Raw genomic sequence first — 23720 nt, 5'->3', positions numbered from 1 at the left:
AAGTTCACCTGTAGACGAGACTAAATACCCTTGACCAGTCTTTTGCAGTATACAACAAGATAAATGCATCGAAAAGTTAACTCAATGTCAATGCTATAGCCCTAAATTTAATTCCTTAGTTTGCATGTGCAGGTAGTTCTAGTTTCTACAGAACAGTAACCCAGTGATAATATACAGTGTACACTAGAAGAGGCCTTAGTTAGTACCATTGGCCATCTGAACATCTGGACTTCATTACATTTACTTTTATTCATTTAGCAGACGCTTTTTTCCAAAGCGACGTACATCTCAGCAAAAGTACAATTTATGCGTTACATTAAGAGAAAGTGACATGGCTGCAGGCATGTGACTCTCAAGTAAACCTAGTTTGTTACCTACCACTTGCTGCACCGAGGTTCATCGTTCAAGTAGGTGCACAGGATAGACAAATCCTGATACCCTCCTACCATTTTTTTAAATAATATTAAGATACACAAGCAAGCAAATACAATGCTGGAGTAGTGGCTGATAAAAGGCTTTATCTGGTGATGCTCATGAAGTTACGGTGCCTGCACATTTACACAATACATGAGCTGGAGAGATCTTGGGCGAAATGGGTCCAGAAAAGGTGAGTTTTCAGACCCTTCTTGAATGTAGACAGAGTTTCCGCAGTTCTGAGTCACAGGGGAAGGTCATTCCACCACAACGGAGCCAGAGCCAAGAACCTCCGTGCTTTACCTTTCCTGTGCGGGACCACCAAGCGAGCAGAAGTAGACGAGTGAAGGGGTCTAGCTCGGGTGTAGCAGTTGATCAAGCGGTTGATCAATTTCAGTCAGCTCAAGTCAGTTGTGTCAAGTGGCTGATCTATTTTCTTATAACAAAGAATCACACACACACACACACACACACACACACACACACACACACACACACACACAGTCTGAAACCTCTTGTCCCGAAGAGGGTCACAACGAACCTGGAGCCTAACCCGGCAACACAGGGCGCAAGGCTGGAGGTGGAGGGGACACACCCAGGACGGGACGCCAGTCTGTCGCAAGGCACCCCAGGCAGGTTTCTACTGAATGGATGATGGCACTGGTTACAGAGGTTGTGATTGGGACACGCCACATGACTTGTAACACTTTCTGAAATGGTGGAAAGAGCAGAGGACGGTGAACAGTTCAGAGAACCATCCATGTGGTGATCTGTACAAGGATAAGCGGTGAACTGGGTGTTGCACAAGAGATGAGCTGTGGGAGTCTTTCCTCTACTGTCTCATGTGACACTCCCACTTCTCAATTGACAGAGTTGATGAATATGACTCCTTCTGCTGAGTTTCTCCTTGCTGTTTCACTTTCATTCCTTGCAACCATCTGCCAAGCTCTAAACAACCTTTAGGAGTCAAGAAGGGTACAAACAGGATATAATATGACCATAAACTTATCTCTTCTAGTATGTGAAGAGCACCAGTTAAGGGAGGTTCAGTGTTTAAATGGAAGCTGGCAAGGCCTACTGTGTATCTATTGGACATTGTTAACTTTTTTCATTCAAACAATTTGCTGGCAACACGACATTGCTGCAGGTGCCTAATGCAAGTCTTTCAAACCAAAATAGAGAAAGGCCCCAGGTGGAAAAGACTAGGTTATGGAAGTGGAACCTGAGCAGCGTACGACTTTGAGTACTTTGGGCACCAAAAGTATTGGCCACATTGAGGGGCTGTAGCAAATTTACCACATTTCAGGTGTTTTCTGCTGCCGGTGTCATTGAACATCTTGTTCCGCTGTTTCATGGCTTGAACACATTCTATTAAAACCACACTGGTGGCACTGTTCCAGTCAAAGCGCATTGCTTCTGTTAGTGAGAATGTAACCAAAACCATAACTACTTGCCTGGAGAAAAGTTCTGCTTTGTGTTGTGTGAAACGATACAAAAGAAATCGCTGAAAAAGATGCCTTGCCCCATTTCTCTTAATCTTGTTTTCCTGTTGAGGGTCACAGAGGTGGTCGCCTTCTTTGCAAACAAGCAACCTAAACCTAAAAAAAAACACACAGCACATCTGCAGCTACATATGAATGCTTTCTAGAAACATAACTTTTGGATATACTTTGAAAGACATAATACTTTCACATCGTTACTCGATACAACTCCTACTACAGTGACATTATCTGAAGATTTGAAGAGTTTATAGAGTCATATTACTTTGAGGAAGATCGCAGGTGTTCTCTCATGAGGGTAAATCAGTTGTAGTAAGTGAGCATGACAATCACAAACTTAGATCATAAAAATAAAAGTTAAGGATATGTAAATGATTATAAATGTAAAAAAAAAGGTCAGGTTAAAAAAGTAAAGCACTGAACAACTACTGTCTACAGTTTTAACTGATAGTTTCAATAAATCTTAAATATGCGGTGCAAATAAAATTAGATATTGTCCATTACACTAATCAAGTAAATACAAAACACATGAAAGACCACAGTCTGACAGCGATTATCATTAACCATTTTAAGCAGACCCCTTTGTTCAACGTGATTTAAAATGTTAGCTTTGTTATACTCAAAGTGACCAAATGCACATAAAGCATCACTTTGTTTTTGGGACCTCACATTGTTCCTCAAACTGAAAAGGAATAACTGGAAGAGGGCCAACCAAAAAAGTGATGAGACCTGGGGCCTTATGCTGCTTCATTTTGAAAAGCCACATTCTGAGATTTAAGAAAAGCCACAGTATCACTTTAAATGTCTATTTTGTCATGATGAAACTGTATACTTCTTTCACAGTGCTATACTTTTTTCTGTTGTAGTAAAAAGTTTCACTGCTTGTATGTTGTTTTCCCAAATGAAAATAGAATTAAAAAATTAGCTTTGTATATCTAGGTACTTACAGTCATTTACCCATTTAAACACCAGGATAACTTTAATGGAGCAATTTAGAGTAAGTACCTGGATCAAGTGTACTACAGTAGAGCAGGGATTCAAACTCATGTCCTTTGACTAGAAGGTGCTCTCACCACTGTGTTACTCCCAAAGCCCAAATGAAGCTATAGCCCTCATTTCAATTTAGCAGATTCTTTTATCCTAGCAGATAGACTCTTGACTAATGTAAACAGCTGAAAATTCATATGGGAGAATTTCAGGATAAAGCCAATAAAGCATTGAGAGGATTCGGACAGACAGTGTCTACACAGATAGAAAGCAACACTGCCCAAATAACTAACAAATGAAAAACTGTTCCTTCTGGTTTAACTTTTATACAGTTCAGTTCTCACAATACAGAGAAAGACATATTCTTAACAAATGAAACATATTTGAATTTGCATTTATTTTCCTAAGTTCACTTCCTTGGAAGCAAATAAAGCAGGCTGTCAATCAAGGCGGGACAAAACTCACCTCTAGCTCGGATTGGTCAGTCCAGGACTCTGATTGTTCTCACTGCTACCAAACTTGGCCAATGAATTCAGCAAAAGATCATCTGATGATGGTTCACTAAAATCGTGACTCTGACTGGCAGCGATCTGTACCTGGTGAAATCCACAGAAGACGTCATGGTTTGCAGTAATAGTGACATCATTAGGGTTAACAAGAGGAGGTTAAAACATTAAATGTGACAAACTCAAAACTAATGAAAAAAGGGTGAGCTCAAGTTCAAGTTGTTTTTATTGTCATTCCTCTACAGCTTGTATACAGTGGAACAAAATGTCGTTTCTCCGGAGACCGTGGTGCAACAGAGAACATAGCACAAGACAATAAATAAATACACAGGACAGGACGTGGATGCAGATATGGCTGCGAGCTGTAGGCAGTTGTGGTGTAGTGTAGTGCTGGGTTACCTGTTTGACTGTGCCAGGTGAGCGTTGGGAGGCAGCAGGGTGTTGAGTAGTCTGACTGCCTCAGGGAAGAAACTGTTGCGGAGTGAGAGACATATAACAGTAAAAGTATTTTTACTGTTTTATTTACAAATGTACTCAAGTAAAAGTACTGATGTCAAAAAAACTACTCTCAGAAATTTCTCCAGAAATTAGCTAAAGTAAAGGTAGCAGAGACAACATAACCCGATATTCCCTCCTCTTTATACTCCTTTGTTTCCTACTCTAAGACTTACAGTGTTCCCATACTTCTACCGACCTACTATCCATTTTTCTAGCCAGATCAACGTAGGTTCAGCATATTTTCGTAATTGGGGTGAAGCAAACCTGGTCACCTCACTATGTTTGGCATGTAGCAAAGGACGGCAATGGGCAAAGAGAACTGTATCTAAGGGTAATGAGAGCAGAGAAACTTCTAGTAAGAGAGCGGAAAAAGTAGCGGTTACTGAAATGGGCCTGATGAACTTATCGAAAAGCTTCAGGTTTGGTTTCTGGGACCGGGAGGTGATGTTTTATCCTCGAGAAAGGAATTTAATCCAAACTGCTTTTGTGACACATTCAGCTGTGAAAACTGGAGAAACAGATTTACATTTATTCATTTAGCTGACACTTTTCTCCAAAGCAACTTACACTGTTAAGGTTACAGTTATTTACCCATTTATACAGCTGGGTAATTTTACTGGAGCAATTCAGGGTTAGTACCTTGCTTAAAGGTACTATAGCCAGAGATGAGGCTCAAACCTGCAACCTTTGGGTCCAAAAGCAGTTACTCTAACCACTATGCGACTAGGTGTCCCCAGAGAGATCTGTCGTTGCTCAAATAATTTCTGAATGAAAAATTATGCTAATAATTTAGGTGCAAGGTTAGGGTCACACTCTGCAGAGGTTTCTTGTAAATCTCATGTGTAATTATGCATGTGTGTGTCTGTTCATATGTTTGTTTGTCTGGCTCAAACCTCAGGCCAGCACAGAGGAGCTATAAATGGGAGTGTCTCTCATGCTGTTCTGGTGAAAACAAGCACATCAAGGAAGTGGCCTGTTTAGTGTGAACCGCTGCAGTTTGGGGTAGCCACTCTTCTTCCATATCTCTCAATGGGTGAGTTCAACTTTTAACTTTCTTTGCATGTGGTGCTTCATCTCGCCTAGTGCATGTGGTGCTTCATCTCGCCTAGCCTTCAGAGAGCCATCGTATAAAGGGGGATGGAAAAAACTGTCCATCTGGAGAGCACAAACTCATTGCTACTCAACAGCGTGGTCTTCATACATGACTCTGTCATATGATCTGCTGGGGCTGGATTGTTGGCTGTCACATAGGTGTTGCATGTTTTTAGTGCAGCTGCATGCAGTTCCTCAGTGCCAGTGAGGAACCCAGCCTCTTGCTTACAGGAAGTGAATGAAAACTTGATATTTTGATCAAGGGAGGTTTTTTGAGCTCTGACACTGCCAATCTGTCTAGTCCTGATGTCAATAATGTTCTTTTAATATCCCTTCAAAATGCTCTTGCACATGATGGGTTAGAGCAGTGCATCAAACTCGTGAGGATTTATTAAAATCCGTAGGCTTCCGCAGTTACAGTCAACTGTCTGGAGGTTTTGTTCTTCTGGATTACACTGCATATGGGACATTGGTGGTAAGGATTTCCTTAAGTGCATTATGTGAAACAATGCAGTTGATATATAAAACAATCGGGCAGCATTTGTGGATATTGTTTTTGGGCCAGTCACGCTTTAGAAGAGTGAAATCACTGAATAATTATACCTGAAGGCTGATGACACTAAGACCGGTCAGCTGCCCATAAGCTTTGCAAGATATTAGGAGCTGGAAGAACTGGAACTGAATGAATGAATGAATGAATGAATGAATGAATAAATGAATGGTTTCAGTTTTAAAATCCAAAGTGCTGGGGACCTGCTGTTGTGATAGTGATGATGGTAAAATGAAGGTAATTTAAAAAAACTCAAGTGTTTACTGGGGTAAATTTGTAATCATGTATATGTTGCTTTCCAGTCACTTCCATGTAGTTTGGACCTTTGTAGCATTTAAAATAATAGAGACCTACTGTCCATGTAAGATGAGTACAAAAACACAAAGAGAATGCAGCAGATGGTTGCATACTGGATCCCGAAAACAGAGTTGAATATAGTAAAATTGGATCCAAGTGAGACAGCCTCCTCTTGAGATTCCCAAATTTCCTCCCACAATTGTAGCTTAATAAAAATGTTGGAATTTGAAGACCAGGTACAATGTGAGGGGCTTGCTGTGTGAACACCTACTGGGCCTCAAATGAAGCAAAGAGACAAACTTGACTTTTGTTAGTAAGTAAAAGTCCCTTCACCAGGATGGTCCAGCACTGGTTTTGTAAATCCATCAGTCTGCAGAAATTGACTATGCAATACAGTGTTGTGGTGGTCATGAGCCAAACCCATGAAGCATAGGACGCAAGGCAGGGCACACCCTGGATATGACACCCGACCAGACACCAGATCACAAACACACATTTAATGACGCATACGCACTACAGGCATTAAGATTTACCAGTTCACCAGAAATGTTTCACAACGGATTGTGGGAGGGAACTGGAAGAGCCAGAGGATACCCATGCGGACACAGAAAATCAGGTCTGAGTCTATATTGAAACTGACAGTCCAGCAACTGTGAAGCACTTGTGCTACCTGCTTGCCATATATAATCCTATGATTTTTTTTTTTTTTGTTGCAACCATGGTAGTGCATTGCCCTGCAACGAAGTAGCATCCTCTCCAAGGTGTACCCTGCCTCACACTTTATACTTTCAAGACAGCACCACAACTGTACAGTGGATAAGCAGTTAGTGAGCTGGAAGAAGGAATAATTATTATTATCCATCCATCAACAACAACAATAACCACAACCACTTGTCCCCAGTGGGGTTGCAGCAAGCCAAAACCCAACCCAGCAACACAGGGCACAAGGGGGACACACCCAGGATGGGATATCAGTGCATTGCAAGGCACCCCAAGCAGGACTCAAACCCCAGACCTGCAACACAATAGGCACCAGCTGAACCTGCTGTGCTACCATGCCCCCTATTAGCTTTATTTTATTTTATTTTTTTTCCCGTCATTCCACTACAGTTTTTTTTAACTTGCTATTGATGAATTCAGATTTCAATGACAAAAGAAATTCATCCAAACACTTTGCACAGGATATGTGTGGTTCCCATCAGTGTGATCTTTTATTATTATTATTATTATTATTATTATTATTATTTGGATGAAAAGGCTCTATGCTTTCTTTACTTCTTAACTTTCTTCGCAACTAGAGTGGCATTGATCTAGCAATACTGATCTTTCCCATTTACTTTTAGTCTCTTCTTAATGGCTTCTTTTTGTCTGGGTTTAGGTTTTTTTAAATATTCAAAATAGATTACATTTACAATATCTTTTGTAAAACCGTGCCATATGTATTTTTTATCACTTTAAGGATCTGCCATTTTTGACACCTAAACCATTGCGTGCTGGCTGATGGCTCGATGACTACAAAGTACAAAGCAACAGAATAACTTTCACCAGCAAGGCTAAATCTGTATACAGTAGGGGATGTCTCCATATGTTCTAAAAGTGTCATCATCAGAATACACAAAAAAATCTATGCGCTTCTTTTACAAGAAGCACTGCCCATGACCTAGGGACATCTCCAGACAGAAGCGTGTGGGTGACGGCCTACTTTCTGTGCCCTCTGTTGCTGTTGACGTATAAATCACCATAAGCATATGCAAATATGGGACTTTTTACTACTTTCAACCATTATGGTTACCGTATAGTTTGTTACATATCTTATAGTAAGTTAAAAATGTGGCAAGAGTTGGACTGGTCAATAGACAGGATGCTTGAATAAAATGATCTTTCTGCATTCACACACTATAGCTGCTGTATGTAAATCTCTAGTCCAAAACATGGAACCACTACAGCTGAAAAAACTGGAAATAAATTGATATTTTTACTTACCAGACATCCAGAAGTTATGACTGTTGAATTATACATTAATTTAAAAAAATGCCAACTCCTCTTTGTCTTTGGGTGTCTTGATGGTGTTGAATGCATTTAGTTAAACATACTTCTATTTCCTCTCAATTTCTATATATAGAAGGAGCTAAAAAGGGGGTATGCATCGGTCATATTTATTTTTGGGCAACAAAGTCATCTCCTTCAGATTTTCCATAACGTGGCCACGTTCCTCCTACACCCACAACTGAAATTGAGTGGGCAAGAACCAAACATATTGACACGATACTACTGAAACCGGTCTTAAATTATGCACCTGAAAGTGAGAAAAACTCTAAAAACAACTGGTAGGCTAATATTTATTTTAAGATTTTCTTTCTGAACGTTTCACTGAATATTTAGCTCCTTCCCAAACACAGTCCAATGTAATAATAATTAGTTATCATAAGGGGTAACATTTAATTTAGCTTCCAGTTCCATAAATATCCTTCATCTATGAAATGTCCATAGATGAAAGAAGCAGAAGGCAAAGTTTAGGCAGATATGACCTGACCCCTCTTGGAGTAGACTATGCTTCTAGGGAGCTAAAATGTTTCTAGATTACTGCCTCAATTAACTTTAATTGCATGCTGTCAATGAACGTTAGCCCACACTTCCCCGAAACAATTTTCTAAGTCCAAAATACCGTATATCTGTACAAATTATCTTTTTAAAGCAGTGCGGAGACACAATAATATTGTGAAATAAAACCTGGGCAAAAAAATATATATACTATATATTGGTTGGATCTGCTAAAACATCTCCCATAATTAAGATTTTCAGCACTTATTGATAGTTCTTTAGGAGGTTGGACTGGATTCAAGGAGGCTCAAAATAGTTAAACTATTAGTATGTCGAAAAATAATAACGAGAGTGAAGTTAAATTTCGATTCAGCCAGGTGGCGGACAACTGGGAACAGTGTACATGTGAACAGAGTTTGCGGTCTTATGCGCTATAACTCTGACAGTGGTGGAAGACTTGGTCCCTGCATGTCCACTGTCCCGGCCGCATCCTCCGCAATGATTGACAGCGCCTGGAAAGTCCCTTCCTTGCTTGCTGACTGGACGTGGGCTTATGGTAACGGCGTCCAATCATCTCCACCACCTTGCGAGAACAGGAAGTCACCCGTGGCGATGAGGGGGTGTGCGGTGGGTTGACTTCCTGTAGCCTGACGACGTCACAAACCCTTGGGGGCCCTCCCTACTGTAGGCGTATCAGAGGATGCCTTTCTCAGCGGACGCCTGTGCTTCCGTCTTCCAGCTTGAAGCTTGCACCTCAAAGAAGTAAGATGGTGGCACAACTCTGCCTGTACCCATGGCTGTGTCGGTAAAAAAGAAGAAGTCCTTCTTGCTTCAGAATCAGACCAGCGTCAGGATGTGCTTCAAAGACCAAGGCGACATGTGAGTTGGTCCCTCTACCAGTTTTATCGCTGCGTGCGGAGGAACGGTGGTGCTTCAGAAAGGGCAAGCATCTCAAGCACCGTGGGGAGAGTAAGGAGAAGAGGTGTAGGTGTCACCCCCTCTCTGCCTCTGAAAGGAGTCCTAGGTGGTTGAGGGCTCAGACATCTGAAATAAGGTTAGAGATGACAGCCGCAGTGCGAGTCTGCTGAGCCTCTGGCCGTTGTAGAAGCAAGACCCTGGTTGGTGATGTAAAGCTGGTCATTGAGGGTCATCTTCCTGGTCAATTGCGAGGTGGATGCACTGACTGATCCCTTACGTGATAGAATTTGAGAAAGGATATTAAGAAGATGACCTCTCAGAAGTAAGAGGAATGGCAATCCACCAAGCTGTATAAGTAATCAAGCCCCCAGGTACCAAACATCATGTGCCGCACTATAATATTTGAATCTTTTAGGCTCTACTTCGCTTAATGGGTTCCTTGGACTATTTCATTCATTCAGTCTCTTTCTGAGATTTTTTGCAGCATTATTTGCCCCAAAGCTATACATAGCATGGCTTCCAAGCTGAGCCTCATGCACGAATTTCTCACTGCTTAACATTATTAGTACTCCGTTTAGCCGAAGGCAACTTAAACTGTCAGGACTGTTACAATATGCAACTCAAGTCATACATAATTCATAACTAAGCAGTCAAGTTCATGTGTGTTCTGCCTAATGCAAGGAGAAGATAGAGGTGGGTGCTTCTCCACTCTCAGGGTAACGTGTGTTTTCGTTCCGGCAGTTTATGTTACACATACGAGTGAGTGAACAGTACTCGCATTGCACACGTCAACAGGTTTGAACGGAATTTATTTGCTTCTGTACAAATTTTCTCAATGAAACCAAGTGGAGGAATATGATGTGGTAAAGACCCCTAACAGTGGGTGTGGGATATGCTGTCATGCGTGGAGGAATGTGAGGGATTCTTCATCTTGTGTCGGAGTCTTCCGCTACTCACCTGCCTAAATCTGCCCACCTGTTCAAGGACACGTCTGTTTACATGGGCTCTGCGTTGGTATGATGTGACTTCCAGCACAAACATAGCATGATAAACAGGCTACTGAATAAATGAACTACAGTATTTATTGTGCTGAAGTATTACTTTTTTTTTACCCCGAATTTACTCACACTGAATTTTGCAATTTTTTGAAATAAGGGAAATCATTGTGACAGCATTAATTATTCACCTCTTGATATTGTTTTTTCGATCCTTTTGGATCTTTGCAGAGCTTGCAGTTTTTGAAGGACACACTTTCCTGAGAATAGCTTGCAAGTATTAGCAGCTAGGAAGTGATGCAAGGGGGAAAGCCACTCTTTGCCCTATAAGGGAAGTTACTGTCATCATTTAACAAAACAGAAAGGGGAAAATTTCGCTTATACCCATGCATGGAAATCTAAAATTAAATCATCGGTAGACCCCGGGTCTTAGTAGGAAAGGGGAACGACAGCAAAGCAGAAGCTGTAATTACTCCAAAATGAAGAAATGTGAAGCAAAATGAAAGCAAAATTCAAGATAAAGTGCAGTCTGTGAGGCATGAACATAAGGAACTCTCTGTGAAACTCTGTGCTGAATGTCTAAATGTGGCTTTTCAGTTGAGTCCAGAAGACACACGGGACGTAAGTGCAGTTGAAAAATGCAGCATCTGAGTACATTGCTAAGTTGTGCTTCGTACTTCATGAGTCCTGATCATATTTGTTCTCTCGAATCGGTTGTGGAACAGTATCCGGGTGTTTCGGGGCCTCGCCCTTGTAATTTTCCACGAGTATCTGTGGTAACGTACTTCAGAAGCCACACTATCGTTGTAATTCCCTCCTGGGATGACATATGTCTTCTAATCCAGCTGGTAGTGTAGTGTTCAGAGCTGCTGCCTTTAGACCTAAAGATCATAGGTTTGAATCCCACCTCCAGCTGTAGAACCCTTAAGTAATGTACTTATCCTAGAATTTCTCTGCTAAAGTTGCCCAGCTGTATAACTTGAAAAATAATTGCATGTAGCTGAACATGGTAAATTGCTTTGGAGGAAAAGTGTCATGTTAATGTAGCCCCAATATAAGAAGTGTGGGTAGGTGGGGCTACCAGACATAAATAAACAAGCCCTGTTTATGGGCAAGCCAGTTCCAGGGACTCCAAATATCTTTCTCTAGTGGACATTCATAAGTCCTACAGGTTCTGTGGTCTTGCAGCAGTATGGAGGACAAGAGCGTCATTCTTTCACAAAGTGCGACGCATCTCTTCACTGGGAGCAGTTGGTTCCACCCCGCTCCTATTTGCATCTCTGTTCCTACTGAGGGCCACTTCCCTCTTTTCCACTCCGAAGCCCCATTTGAACTCACAGTAGGAAGTTTTATTGAGGTGTGTTGCTAGAGAGAACATGGTTTTAATCTGCCGGCCTTTGCTGCGTTCCTGTGGCTCGGAGGTGCGTGTCGGCACGGATCCGGATGTTTATTTCTTATGCATATTTTTTTGTATATTTTAATCCGGGGTATTTTTATTACCTCCTATCTTTTGGCAATGAAGAAGAATGGAGAGTTCCATGATTTTAAAAAGAGGTGAGACCACTCGTTGGCCCGTTCGCTGGCACACGCAGACCTATGGCGCCACAACAAAGTTTTTCTCCTGCTTAAAGTGCTGGACTTGGCACAAAGGTGGCATAGCCTGCCGCAAAGATAACTCATACCACACACCTTCACCTCAGATTAGATTCCTTAAACATGTGGGGAATTTAGTCTCTTTGATACTATAATTAGTCATTAACCACAACCACGACAACTGCGATGTGAGATCATCACCTGGAAGTGAAAGAAAAATATAATGTTTCTAGAGAAACAGGTGCTGAGCAAAGAGTGAAACTATCAGTCCGTTCAAATGCTTACTGATTATTGACATTCAGTATTTAATTTTTTCTGAGAAATTGAATCGAGTGCTTTAGTTTTATAAGATTTTGTATTTACTGGCTATAGATGGGTTGGGGTTTTAATTTTAACTTGCAGCCATGCACAGTGAACGATGTGAACATGTAGAACAGGAGACACCTTTCTTTTGGAATGGAGATGAACAGTAGGATCATGTATTGTCATTGAGTAGTTAATGTTTATTTCGCTGTTTTATTCCTTGTGGTGTAAATCAGGGGCATCTCATCAGAGAAGAAAATATTTCCATATCCATCTTTATCACACAATTCTGATATTTTAATTATCTGTGCATAGCTCTGTTAGGCAGCATTGACTTGTGATCGCTAAGGACAAGACGTCGAATCACAATATGAGGTTTACTCAAAAATCCTGCGAAATTCGCTTCAGAAACTGACCAGGTTGACACAAAGTTTGTGGCCTACAGTGTGTTCGGTGCTAAACTATGCTCTTTGCTTCTTTTGCTTATTTACAGGAAATGTATATTCTATATAGTAACAGTCCTTGATGACAACAATTTTTATTAACTTATTTAATACAGTTTAATTTCAATGAATACCTTTTAATTAAGTCAATGTCATACAAATAAAATCTGGTCACAGCTGTTCATCGACAGAGACCAAGCTGTTTGAACTAAAAGTGTTTTATTTGCTCTTTTCCTATCGCCAGCAGATTTTAACACTGGTGGTGATTTATGATTTGGGTCAGAATTATATTACCAGCTTGCATTCATGTTTATTATTTTAGCCAATGCTTTTCTCCAAAAGTGACTTACAATGTTGAACTACCTTCAAGTGCACTACTTACATATTTCCACAGCTGAGTCATTTTTACTGGACCGCTTCAGGGTAAAAACACTGTTCATGGGTAGTGCAGCAAGAGATGGGATTTGAACCTGCAACCCCTGAGTCAAAAGACTGCCATTCTAACCGCCACTCTACCTGCTGCCACCTAAAGGCCTGCTAAGTAGACCTGTATTCATGAGAAGTGCTTTGCTCAAAGCTGCTAGAGCAGGAGTGGGATTTGAACCAAGTGCCTTCACATTACAAATGGAGACCTAACAACTACACTCACTCCATCACAGGTAGCTTAAAAGGCAAAGATAAATGAGCATCTCCTGCACAGGCATTGCATGTTTCCGTGGTGCATGAGAATCCTTTTCAGTAGGGCACCAGACGGGCAGCGGCATCATGGGGAAGGGAGTAGGTCATGCCCACAATGACCTCATGATTCAGCTGCGGTCCACATGGTCTGCTCTGGAAGCGCCTGGAAGTAGACCTCAGTGTCGGTCTTCACATACTGGGACCTCTGTGACACGCAAATATTTTTCACCTTTCACCAAAATAGACTGCGATCATACATGGCCGAGTTGAGGAACTAAACTGCCACATCACTATTATTTCATTCTAAATTCCCTTCACCGACTCTCTACTTTTCTGCTGTGACGCAGAAAAGCAAATATTTTAAGCAAATAGTTTATCTGTCCCAAGCAATCTGTGCGATGAAAATACTTCCGTTCAGATGTGGGTTGCAGGAACGATGAAGTCCGTCACTTGAAAGCGCTCAAGAGTCGGCGAGAGGTTTGCATAAATGCCGACTCCCCACTGCTCCTGAAATGCAGCAGTTTGCACCGCCGCACTCCCAGGGCGGTCGGTCAGCAGCGTACAGATACGGTTTCAGCTTCCGATCGCCTATGATTAGAGAAACATAAACAACCGAGGAGCGGACTTCTTTTTCATTGAACTTCCTTCTCCACCCTCAAGTTGGAAAGCAAAATTACTCCCTTGAACTGGGCTGCCAGAGATTGTCTCTGCCTGATACCAGGTTTTCCCTCTGCTCCGCCCTTCAGGCGTCAACTTATATTAAGCAGGAGCTTTCTTCTCCTCCTCCTCCTCCTCCTCCTCTTCCTCGTCCTCCTCACCGTCTCTAGGCAGTATGGTCAGCAGCCTCTTCCCGGGGGATCCCAGCTGAAAGGGAAGGAAGTGTGCATTCGGGGAGGGAAATAGCAGCGCAGGGAAAGGTGGGGGCACAGCCGTTCCTCGGGAAACGTCTCATTTCCTGCTCGCGGTGGGTCTGAGCTGTGCCGGAGGTGGGGACAGCTGGGATCTCGCTCTGACATCGGTTGCAGAGCAGACACCGCTGACTCTGGGCTCCAGGCACCCGACTCTGCTCTCGGCCCTGGGGGGGTGCTCCACGTCCAGCGCGTTCAGCCGGATGGCTCTACAGCTCAGGAGGCAAATGAGCAAGAGGTGAGGTGGGAATGAGAGGAATGAGTCCCATAACCCCCAGCTGTGGGAACAGGCAGGGCGTTCGCTGCACCGCAAAGGAGGAGCAGGTCGGTCTTTTTTGTGTGGTTAGTCTACGACTCCTTAGCAGAACGCTCCTACACTATTTGTGCCTCGCGTGGCACTAGGGAGATGTTGAACCATAACTTTCAGTGAGCGCGCGGGGATTTTGTCACGGGAGCAGTTTTTACAAGTTAAATGCGCTCAGTAATCGTTTTTTTGGAATTGAACTTTTTTAAAAAATTTTGCTAGCTCCGCACATCATGCCATGGAAGTGTTTTAAAAGCTGCAGCATGAGCTGATTTTACACGGAGAGCATCTTCAAAACAAAAAGTTTACATTAGAGCGCGGTTATTTTGTCATTGGAGTTTCTCGTTTCTCTCATGCAGACTTGACGCTGCGAGCAAAAGCGTACGTGTGGGTTTTGCTTGAAAGGGTTGCCTTGACTTTTTGGGAGGGAGAGCAGAACTCATGTGAGAAGGTGATCTGAGGAAGGGCTTGTCCTTTCTCTCCCAGGAATATGGCCTCTGCTCCGATATCCTGGCCCCTCCCAATGAAGGCCATCGGGGCCCAGAACCTGCTCACTATGCCTGGTGGAGTGTCGCAGTCTGGATACCTGCACAAGAAAGGGGGGAGCCAGTTCAGCCTGATGAAATGTAAGTAACCGTGAAGAGTGCAGAACTTTGTCAAGCTGCCCTGTCATCATTGCAGGACAGCTCACGTAATTCACCATGGACTCGGTTACCCGCGGAGCTAGAATTGTCGCTCAAGGTTGCAGATTCAAGTCCCAACGCAGGTTATTCTGTGGTTTCCTCTGTTAAAGCTAAGTTTCATCGGTACAATTTCTAACTGTATAAATAGGTAAAAGCGAGAAATTGTAACAGGCAGTTACAATGTTACTGGCATTATTTATCTGCTTTCTGCGAAAAACACGTTCCAAAGTGTGTGAATCAAAGCTACAACAGTAGGGTGCATCCAGGGACCTTCTCAGCATCAATTCGAGCTCCTGAACCAGTCAGCCTCTGGCCTGTGACCTTTAGCTTCTGACCTTCTGACCCTTCGATGTTCTCCAGGGCCCCTTCGGTTCATCATCCTCCACAAGGGCTGTGTGTATTACTTCAAGAGCAGTACCTCCCCCACGCCACAGGGGGCATTCTCACTTAATGGCTACAACAGGTATGTTCACGCTATTGTACTCATATTCTATATGCTGCTACCCTTTAACTTCCCCCCAGACTGTTTTATTTAACATTATTACAGTGTAATAAGTACATTCAATACAGCATACCTGCCTTTTACTTCTCACTGCCCTGGGCGTGAATGAAAATGTTTTCAGACATGGTTGTCTGTCTGTTGTCGTCTAGCAGGCTGACGATAAGCTATTGTTTATTGTCCTTTGCGCGAGCTTTTTTTTCCGATCTCACGGTTCTTCTACACAGTGCAAATTTAGGTTACCAGCTGAACCCCCACCGCCCCCCGCCTTCTCTTTTTGGAACATACTGGGTTATTTCCTGCCTTATAGGAAGTCCGTTACATCCGCCCACCTCCTTTAAAGGCCTTGGGTTTTGATTACGAGAGCTTGCACGCGTTTCAGACAGCGTTTGCAGTATTAAACCAAAATCTCAAAAGAGGAAGAAAAAGCCCGTTTCACGCGGTAACGCAGTCAAATGTGCAAAGCACATGTGGCTCTTTTCAAGATCAATGAAATTACCAGATAAAAATTACGTATTGAGATGATCTTCTTTTGTTAGTTATATGCTGCGTGAGATGATTGCACATTATTTTAATTCTATACGAATTATTACTGATCTTTTAAAATTTGAGTTTGAGCTGTTCTAGGCTGTACTGTCGGGCATACTCACTGAACGTGTTCCACACCTCAGCCAGCGCTAGGATATAAATAGCCACTCAATACAGTCCGTCCCTGAGCTAGATGGCCCCAGCATGGCTTCCGCCGCCACCCCAACCATATTATTATGACCACAGTGCCTCAGCACCAATAATCATCGTTGTAATTTTTTCCAGAAGCACATATGCTAAACACAGCAGGGTTCTGGAAGGGTGACTCACAGATTCAAGCAATCTTAAAGCCTCGATGAGTTAACAAAATAATCGGAGCCTGATTACCATGACAATGTCTTGAAATGCACTCACCGTTTTAAATACACGCAGTGCTGCTTAAAGTACGTGAACCCCTTGAGTCCCTTACTTTTCCCACAGTATCGTTATTTAATGAGAAGCAGTCTTTCCCAACTGATATAATAGGTGTGAAATGACCAATTCCATATGTTGCTTTAGAGGAAACCGTGTGTGTAACAGAAAAACGGAAGTAGTGCAGGTGCAAAAATAAGCGAAGCCCAAGTTGCACTGGTTAAACCAAGTAGGTAAGCAGAATCAGGTGTGTAAATCGTAATCATTTACTCATTTTGAAAGTTTAAGATTTAATTTTTAGATTATATGGCTTCATTTAATATTTTATGAAAGAATAATGACCATTTCTATAGAGTTCATGTACTTTCAAGCAGCACTGTATCTGTCGACAGTATTGAACTAAATTCAGGGAAACCACTTGGAACATTTTCTAATTGCACAATCTACTTTCTAGAGCAGGTCCATGTGAGCTTTCTGAAGCTTTCTACAAAAAATGCTTTTGAAATTTAACTTCCCGTACAAAAGATTTCTGAAAAACACTCAAGTCTCTGCAAACTGAAAAAAAAAAAAATTATAAAAATGAGGTTTGTATCACTGGTTGTGGTTTGTTCTCATGTACCTCAGACCTGGATCAAACTCTTTAGCCAACCTGGCCACATGTCCTTTCCCAATGTCTCCTAGGGTGATGCGTGCCACCGAAGAGACGACCTCCAGCAATGTGTTCCCTTTCAAAATTGTACACTTTAGCAAGAAGCATCGTACCTGGTACTTCTCTGCAGCCTCGGAGGAAGAGAGGAAGGTGAGTTTTCCCCCAAGGCTGGTGGGGCTGAGCTGTTGGGTTCAGCCGAGCAGGTTAGAAAGGTGGTGAACGTGCAAAGTGACACATCCCCACAATCACAAGGACTTCTGAACATGATAGACTTCATTGCAGGCAATGGGGGGAAGGATGAAGTACCCACATGTGGGCAGTGTGACAGTAATGGTCAGGTGCTTTTCTCTAACGTTGATTTCCCATTGATCTGTCTGGTTTCAATTGACAGAAATGGATGCTGGACTTGAGGAAAGAGATTGATTATTATCACGACAGAAGGGAGTCGCATTTTCCAAGGTGGGACTGCTGGTTTATTTTGATTTGTGTTCTGCTCTTCTTTTCATGACTCACATGATGAAGCAATGGAATGTGTGTAAGACATGTAGTGGGACTGGAGGACAATATTAGGTACTACTGCTGCCGTTCCTGGTTAAACTATAGGGCTTCTTGTGAACTCTCAACCTTTGAGAACTGCTGTATGCTGCATCGCTTCCACCCATGTGTGACTGTACACAGGCCTACATCGGAGCTCTTCCAGCGAATGCTGAATTTGACGTCAGGAAATACTCAGCATTTTTCCAATAATCGCTTCAGTTACAGCCACTTCCTCTTTCTGATAGCCTCTGACTGCTCATCACTCTCTGTGGGCCTGACGTGACTGTCTCTTAAGGGCCCAGCCAGATTAAAATATGTAAATTCAAAGTGTGCATCTGAAATAAGTATAGATAGAATATTTGAATTTAAGGAGGACTATATGTTCTAACAACATGGCACCTAAAAGACTCAAGTCTTCGTCACAAAGAAAAATATATATTACATTTACATCTACTTATTTAGCAGACACTTTTCTCCAAAGCGACTTCCAATAAACTCTATGTAGTGTTATCAGCTCACACATCTTATTCACCAAGGTTATATGTTACAGGTGGCCTCATGGAAATGTATCTCATTTTCAGTTTGAATTTAGTGTTCTCTACTCTTATGACAAATTAAGTACACTTGTATTTCTAAAGCATTTTAGTTGAATGATAATTGAACAATTTTTTTTTTAGTTACATAACAATAACCTTTAGCTGATGCTTTCTCCAGAGAACTTACCCATTTATAGAGCTGGGTAATTACCTTGCTCAAGCACATTACAGCTAGAGGTGGGGAACAAACCTGCAACCTTTGGATCCAGGGGCAGTACCACGAACCACTACACTACCAGCTGTCCCCTCATAATGGCATAACATTATTTATTAAATATCTCTCTTTCTGATATTGTAGTGATCCAGACCCTGACTATGGGTCAATAGAAAAGCCCCTTGACATCAACTATAACCCTGACAACGCAGACGACGGTAAGAGACAGTTCCAGAAATTGTAGAAAACTTATCTGGTGCTGCGTATTAAAGCAGGCAGTTTATTTCTGTAAGTCTCGTGGGTTGTGTGTCAGAGGTACCAGTGAAATGACGAAATGGTTATATATTCTAAAAATATGTCAGTGTGGATTATCTTCAACAATGAGTTTCTTAGATTGTATAACTGATATTGCAGTCCGGTAAACTGTCTGCTTCCAACGAATTTACTCATAGATTCTGCTGACGAGGATGACGAAGACGAAGACGAAGATTACCTTAAACCAGATGGGTCGTCACCCCCGACAGGTGCCAGCGTTTTCTGCGTCATGGCATTCCAAAAGCCCTCGCTTATCACTGTCGGCTTTATTGTGGTTACTAATTTTATTGTTTGCGGTCAGACCTCAGTCAGCAACATATAACCAGAACTGTCTGTCGCTCTGAGAAATGATCTATAGCTTCCTGCCATCTTGTGGCTCGCTGTAAATTTTCGTCTCCTTTGTCACATTAATAATCTTTCATATACATACAATTGGATGAATGTTACAGTGACTGTGTTTGCTCCTCAGGTCGGCCCACGGTGCCCCCGCCAGCCTACCCACCCCCACCGGTTCCTTTCCAGCATAAGCCCCATTCAAAATCAGAGTCTTCACAAAGCTGTTCCAAACACCTTCTATCACCAGTGCCTCCTGCCCCTTCCAGGAGCCCACCGCCCCCAGCTCCCCACTCTAGGAAACCACCACCTCTCTTACCACCCCCCAAGCCATGCAAACCCGATCACCCTAGCCTCAAAGGTCCACCGCCTCCTTTACCATTTGCCCCACACCTTCAAAATCTCAGCTCAGAGCCCCCTCCCCGCGCACCCAAGAGCCCCACCCCTTCACCATTGCCTCCGCCAGCCATGCTAAAGAAGCAGGCATCCACTGTGCCATCAAATTGGGGACGAGATGTAAAACCTTTTGTGGCATCCCCAGCCACCCTCCCCATTTGTAATAATCTGGAGAAGAAGCTGGTCCTGGTGACTGCGCCCAGAAGCGGCCTGTCCCTGCCTCTGTCAACCAGCCAAAACCTGGGAAAGAGGCTGCTGGAGGAACAAGCCAAGCCTGCCATGTACAAACCCCCCACATTACCGAAACCACCACCCACAGCGGCCAAGGATAAACCCAGAGGTCCCTCCCTCCAGTAAGGGTTCCTCTCTTTTTCTGTGTATCTCTCTTTTTTGTCCCTCCTTCTGCTCATCTTACCTTCTCTCCTTTCCCCCAGATTGGTATAACTTCTACAAAAAAAATGTTACACAGTGTTCAAAAATCTGAGTCACAATGCTGGACAACTGTTTTAAAGAAGCTCACCGAGTGCTGTTTAAAAGTCCAAAGAAGGGTCAGAACATGTCATTATCTCCAGTTCCAAACGTTGGGGTAAACTGTAGGAGGCACTTGGCTCCTGCCTCCAGTTCTAGAAGCAGGTGTGGACTGAGCCATGGAATCATCTCTTCTCTTCGTCTGAAACAGTGATGACTCCAGTACTCTGCAGAGTGCTCCCTTCCGGGAATCCTTTCAAATAGCATTCGGAATACGTTAGATCCCTATTTTTATTCCAGCATGATTTTACTACACCAGCATATGCAAAGTTTATTTGTTTTAAGGGCGAGGAGTGCGGATTTTGGGTATTGCTGGAAGGACATTGGTAGCCTCTGTGTCCATTTCTCCTCAGAAGATCATCACCAGATGGGCAGAGTTTCCGCTCCTCAGCGGACGAGGCTCCAGCCCACCTGAAGAAGGTGAAACCGAAACAGGACTCTGACTCAGACGACGACTATGAGAATGTGAGTGAGGGTGACGGGCTGCGGAAAGCGTGCGGGTCCGACAGGAAGCAGGAAGGTGCCGGTTACACTCCGCGGAGCTGCGCTGAGACGGCCGAAAGTGAAAGCATAGAGAGCAGATGCTTCCAACAGTATCTCACACACACATATCTCACTGCGTGTGACAACACTACCGTGATTCCCTGGAGGCGCACGCAGATTCTGCTGCTTTGTAGGAAACTCTGAAATTCTGCCCTACAAGGCCAGATGAAACTCCCGAGAGATGAAAACCATAGTGATATTTGTGCTGTTTAAGACATTATTAAACATCCCTTTACGCTACAGAATTGCCCCCATGGGTACTTTTCAGCTCTTTGTATACGTGTCTGAAGAAGTTCTGCAAAATTAAATTCAACAGCACGCTCTTGTCTTCTCCTCTTTAGGTGCAGTTGCCAGAGTCTGTGTTCATTGACACAACAGAAACCAGCAGCATCGAAAAGTAAGACGTGTATACGCGCGTGTATAATTTTAGTTCATGAATAGCTGCCCTCCTTTTTTCTCTGTGTGTAAGATTGATTGCTTTGTTCTGCCAAAGGAAGCAGTTTTAAGCTTCCAAGCACAAAGACCTCCTCTTGTTCTTAGTGTATAGCGCCCCCTGTTGTCGGTCTGTGGAAATGCGACACTGCATTTATGCAATATCCTCCCGAGCTTAGCGCTCCATGCTCATCAGCATATTCATAACTCATCGACGGTTTTAATTACAGGCTGTTTAAAGAAACGGAAAAATCTCCCCAGGATGGTCTCTACTGCATAAGGAACTCAGGAACAAAGACATCAAAGGTAGAGCAAACAGTCCTCCTTTGGGGGTGTGTGGTGCCCTAGAGACACACCGTACAGCTATCAACGCAGCTCACATGAACACCGTCTCCACACAAACATGACAGAAAATAACCATGAAATACGTGCAAAGCAAAAGCTGCCGTGCCCTTGGGCTAGGAACTTTCAAAAACGGGTCCCTCTGAAATATCCTGCAATAAAAATTGACATTACTGTGTCATTCTATGCTGGGTGATCCTCTCAGGATAAAAGCTTATGCTGGGAAACAAAAGAAATTAAATATAAATTTAATTCTGTGTGTGTTAACAATGCATTTGATCTGGTGGCAGTTATCCTATCACCATGATCAACAGCTACAGTGTTTCACCAGGAACTCAAACCAGTAAACCACCAGTACGAGGTGCAGCCGGCACAGCAACACAGGGGTCGTCATGTGTTAACGTCACCAGTAACCGTGCGCAATGCCCTCATGTTTACGCAGGTGCTGGTGGTTTGGGACGTGGGTCTAAACAAGGCCAGGAACTACCGACTCTTTGAAGAGGTCAGTACCCTGTGGTGTCAGTAGCAGTGGCAACTGCGTGAGACAAGTGTGTGGGCCGGCAGAGGATAAGAACAGGATGTCCAGTGATCCGGGCTGAGATATGACATTTCATGGAGCGTGTCAGAGGATTCGTCTCTCATATCTGTCCTGTGAAACAACCGATATGTTATGGAGCTTCACATCCGATTCGCTGTTTCAGAAAATATGGCTCTCCCTTTAAAACTCGGCCCTTGTAAGCAACCTGCCCTGTTTCCTTGTGTGCCCGCAGGAGTCTAGAGTCTTCCTGGAGGCGGATGTGACTTTCCCCTCGTTGGCTGCACTCGTGGAGTACTACTACCTCCATCCACTTCCGAACCACGACTCCCTGTGCCTGCAGAAGCCGTATGGCTACACACCCCCCAGGTGACCCTCCTGCGACTCCCTAAAGGGAGGGTCCTGGGGTCTCATCCCAAAGTGGACCTTGTACACCCAATACGAGCCTCTGGCGGAACTTTAGTGCGAGGCTAAGTAGGCATCCACAGTGTGACTGGATGGCAACCAGCTGGAACGGGAACACCCTCCAGTGCCACTGTAGCAGCAGCCAGTGATCTGAACTGGCATGTTCACACACTAATTGGTGTCAGGATATAGTCGCCTGGGCATTCCAGTGAGAGTAGATTCTGGGGCAGCGGGAACGGAAGCCGCTGGGTGCCCCCTGGTACGCCTGTTGTGGAAGAAGACATCTCCCTCTCAGCGCTGAAGTGCAGAACAGCGTGTGCTCATTGCCTTCATGGACCGTAAATGGCACAGATGTCAACCGTGTGGCAAACTGCCACTGGCGGAGAGGAGACATGACCCCCAGCGGTAGCGCAGCTGGGACTGTCCCGGGATTGAGGCTGAAGAGGAAAGACAAGGGTTTCTCTAGAATACTTCCAGACACTGCTGAATCCTGCCAGACTACGGTGCTCTGTGTAGTGACTTTCTTTGGTTTTTTCTGTAAGGTTACCTAGCATATATGAAATTATTCAGTTGTTCAACAGGCTTGACTTCCACAGCAGTTTAGACTTTTACCATTTAAACAACTGGATATTTTACAGAGCTGGTTCAGTTTAAGTACCTTACTTAATGGGAGCAATGGCAGGGCCCCACTTGGGTCTCAAACCTGCAAAGTTTGAGCTGAAAGCCTAACTCCTCAACCACTACACCAACCCCAGGTTTTTAGACTGTTAAATGTCATAAGTTGTCAATCAGTTTCTGTCTTGAGATTTTAGAGCACAATAAACCTCCTAGACCTTCCAGTAGCTCTTTATATCTCTACCAGCACTAAAATATGTTCAATACTACAGAACCCTTGAAAAAGAGAACTGCCACGTCAAATATATGAAAATGCATCAATTTTCATCACTCTCAGAGGTCCAAGAGGAGATATTGCCCTTAGGTGACTATTTCATATTTGCACTAGAAAAAATGTTTTATTTAAAATTTTAGATACTGCAATAATAGTTCAAATGAAAAATTTGTGTTCAATTGTAATGTTACTAATTAATGCTGCATATTTGATATTGTTTACTGTTTTTATCGACATCGTATTGAAAATTAGAACGACAAGTGCTGTGTACTGATGTGTCTGTACATATTAAATATTTTCTTTTATCATCAATGAGACATTTTGATAATTATGTCGCATTTTTAACACATTATTTAGGTTATAACAAGAACGGAAGTACTTTGTGCAGGTGTTTGTGTGTGTGTGTGTGTGTGTGTGTG

The 23720-nt window shown here is 43.2% G+C and overlaps 1 protein-coding gene across 3 annotated transcripts; it reads left to right on the top strand.

The window, feature by feature from the left end:
• The first annotated feature begins 9141 nt into the window (after positions 1 to 9141).
• sh3bp2 (SH3-domain binding protein 2) lies at positions 9142 to 23075 on the top strand. 3 transcript variants are annotated; one of them, XM_018751863.2, is made up of 13 exons: positions 9142 to 9263; positions 15013 to 15152; positions 15570 to 15672; positions 17329 to 17446; positions 17688 to 17755; positions 18728 to 18801; positions 19036 to 19107; positions 19368 to 19980; positions 20509 to 20620; positions 21040 to 21095; positions 21361 to 21436; positions 21915 to 21974; positions 22243 to 23075. In XM_018751863.2, exons 1-13 carry the CDS (start codon positions 9178 to 9180, stop codon positions 22378 to 22380), a joined length of 1716 nt encoding a protein of 571 aa, XP_018607379.1. In that variant the 5' UTR covers positions 9142 to 9177; the 3' UTR covers positions 22381 to 23075. The 3 variants fall into 3 exon arrangements, with proteins under 3 accessions (XP_018607379.1, XP_018607387.1, XP_018607394.1); XM_018751871.2 differs by lacking the exon at positions 9142 to 9263 and adding an exon at positions 11797 to 11851; XM_018751878.2 differs by lacking the exon at positions 9142 to 9263 and adding an exon at positions 14335 to 14460.
• Positions 23076 to 23720: the final 645 nt, after the last annotated feature.

Source organism: Scleropages formosus, chromosome 6 (assembly GCF_900964775.1).
Source record: "Scleropages formosus chromosome 6, fSclFor1.1, whole genome shotgun sequence".
NCBI lineage: Eukaryota > Metazoa > Chordata > Actinopteri > Osteoglossiformes > Osteoglossidae > Scleropages > Scleropages formosus.
This window is presented reverse-complemented; position numbering and strand designations above follow the sequence as displayed.

Bases quoted from the DNA above. Each gene is read 5' to 3' on its own strand.
- sh3bp2 (XM_018751863.2), top strand. From the start codon at position 9,178: ATGGCTGTGTCGGTAAAAAAGAAGAAGTCCTTCTTGCTTCAGAATCAG. The intron at 17,447-17,687 runs GTGAGTTTTCCC...TTCAATTGACAG, and splicing joins CCTCGGAGGAAGAGAGGAAG to AAATGGATGCTGGACTTGAG. The intron at 17,756-18,727 runs GTGGGACTGCTG...CTGATATTGTAG, and splicing joins AGGGAGTCGCATTTTCCAAG to TGATCCAGACCCTGACTATG.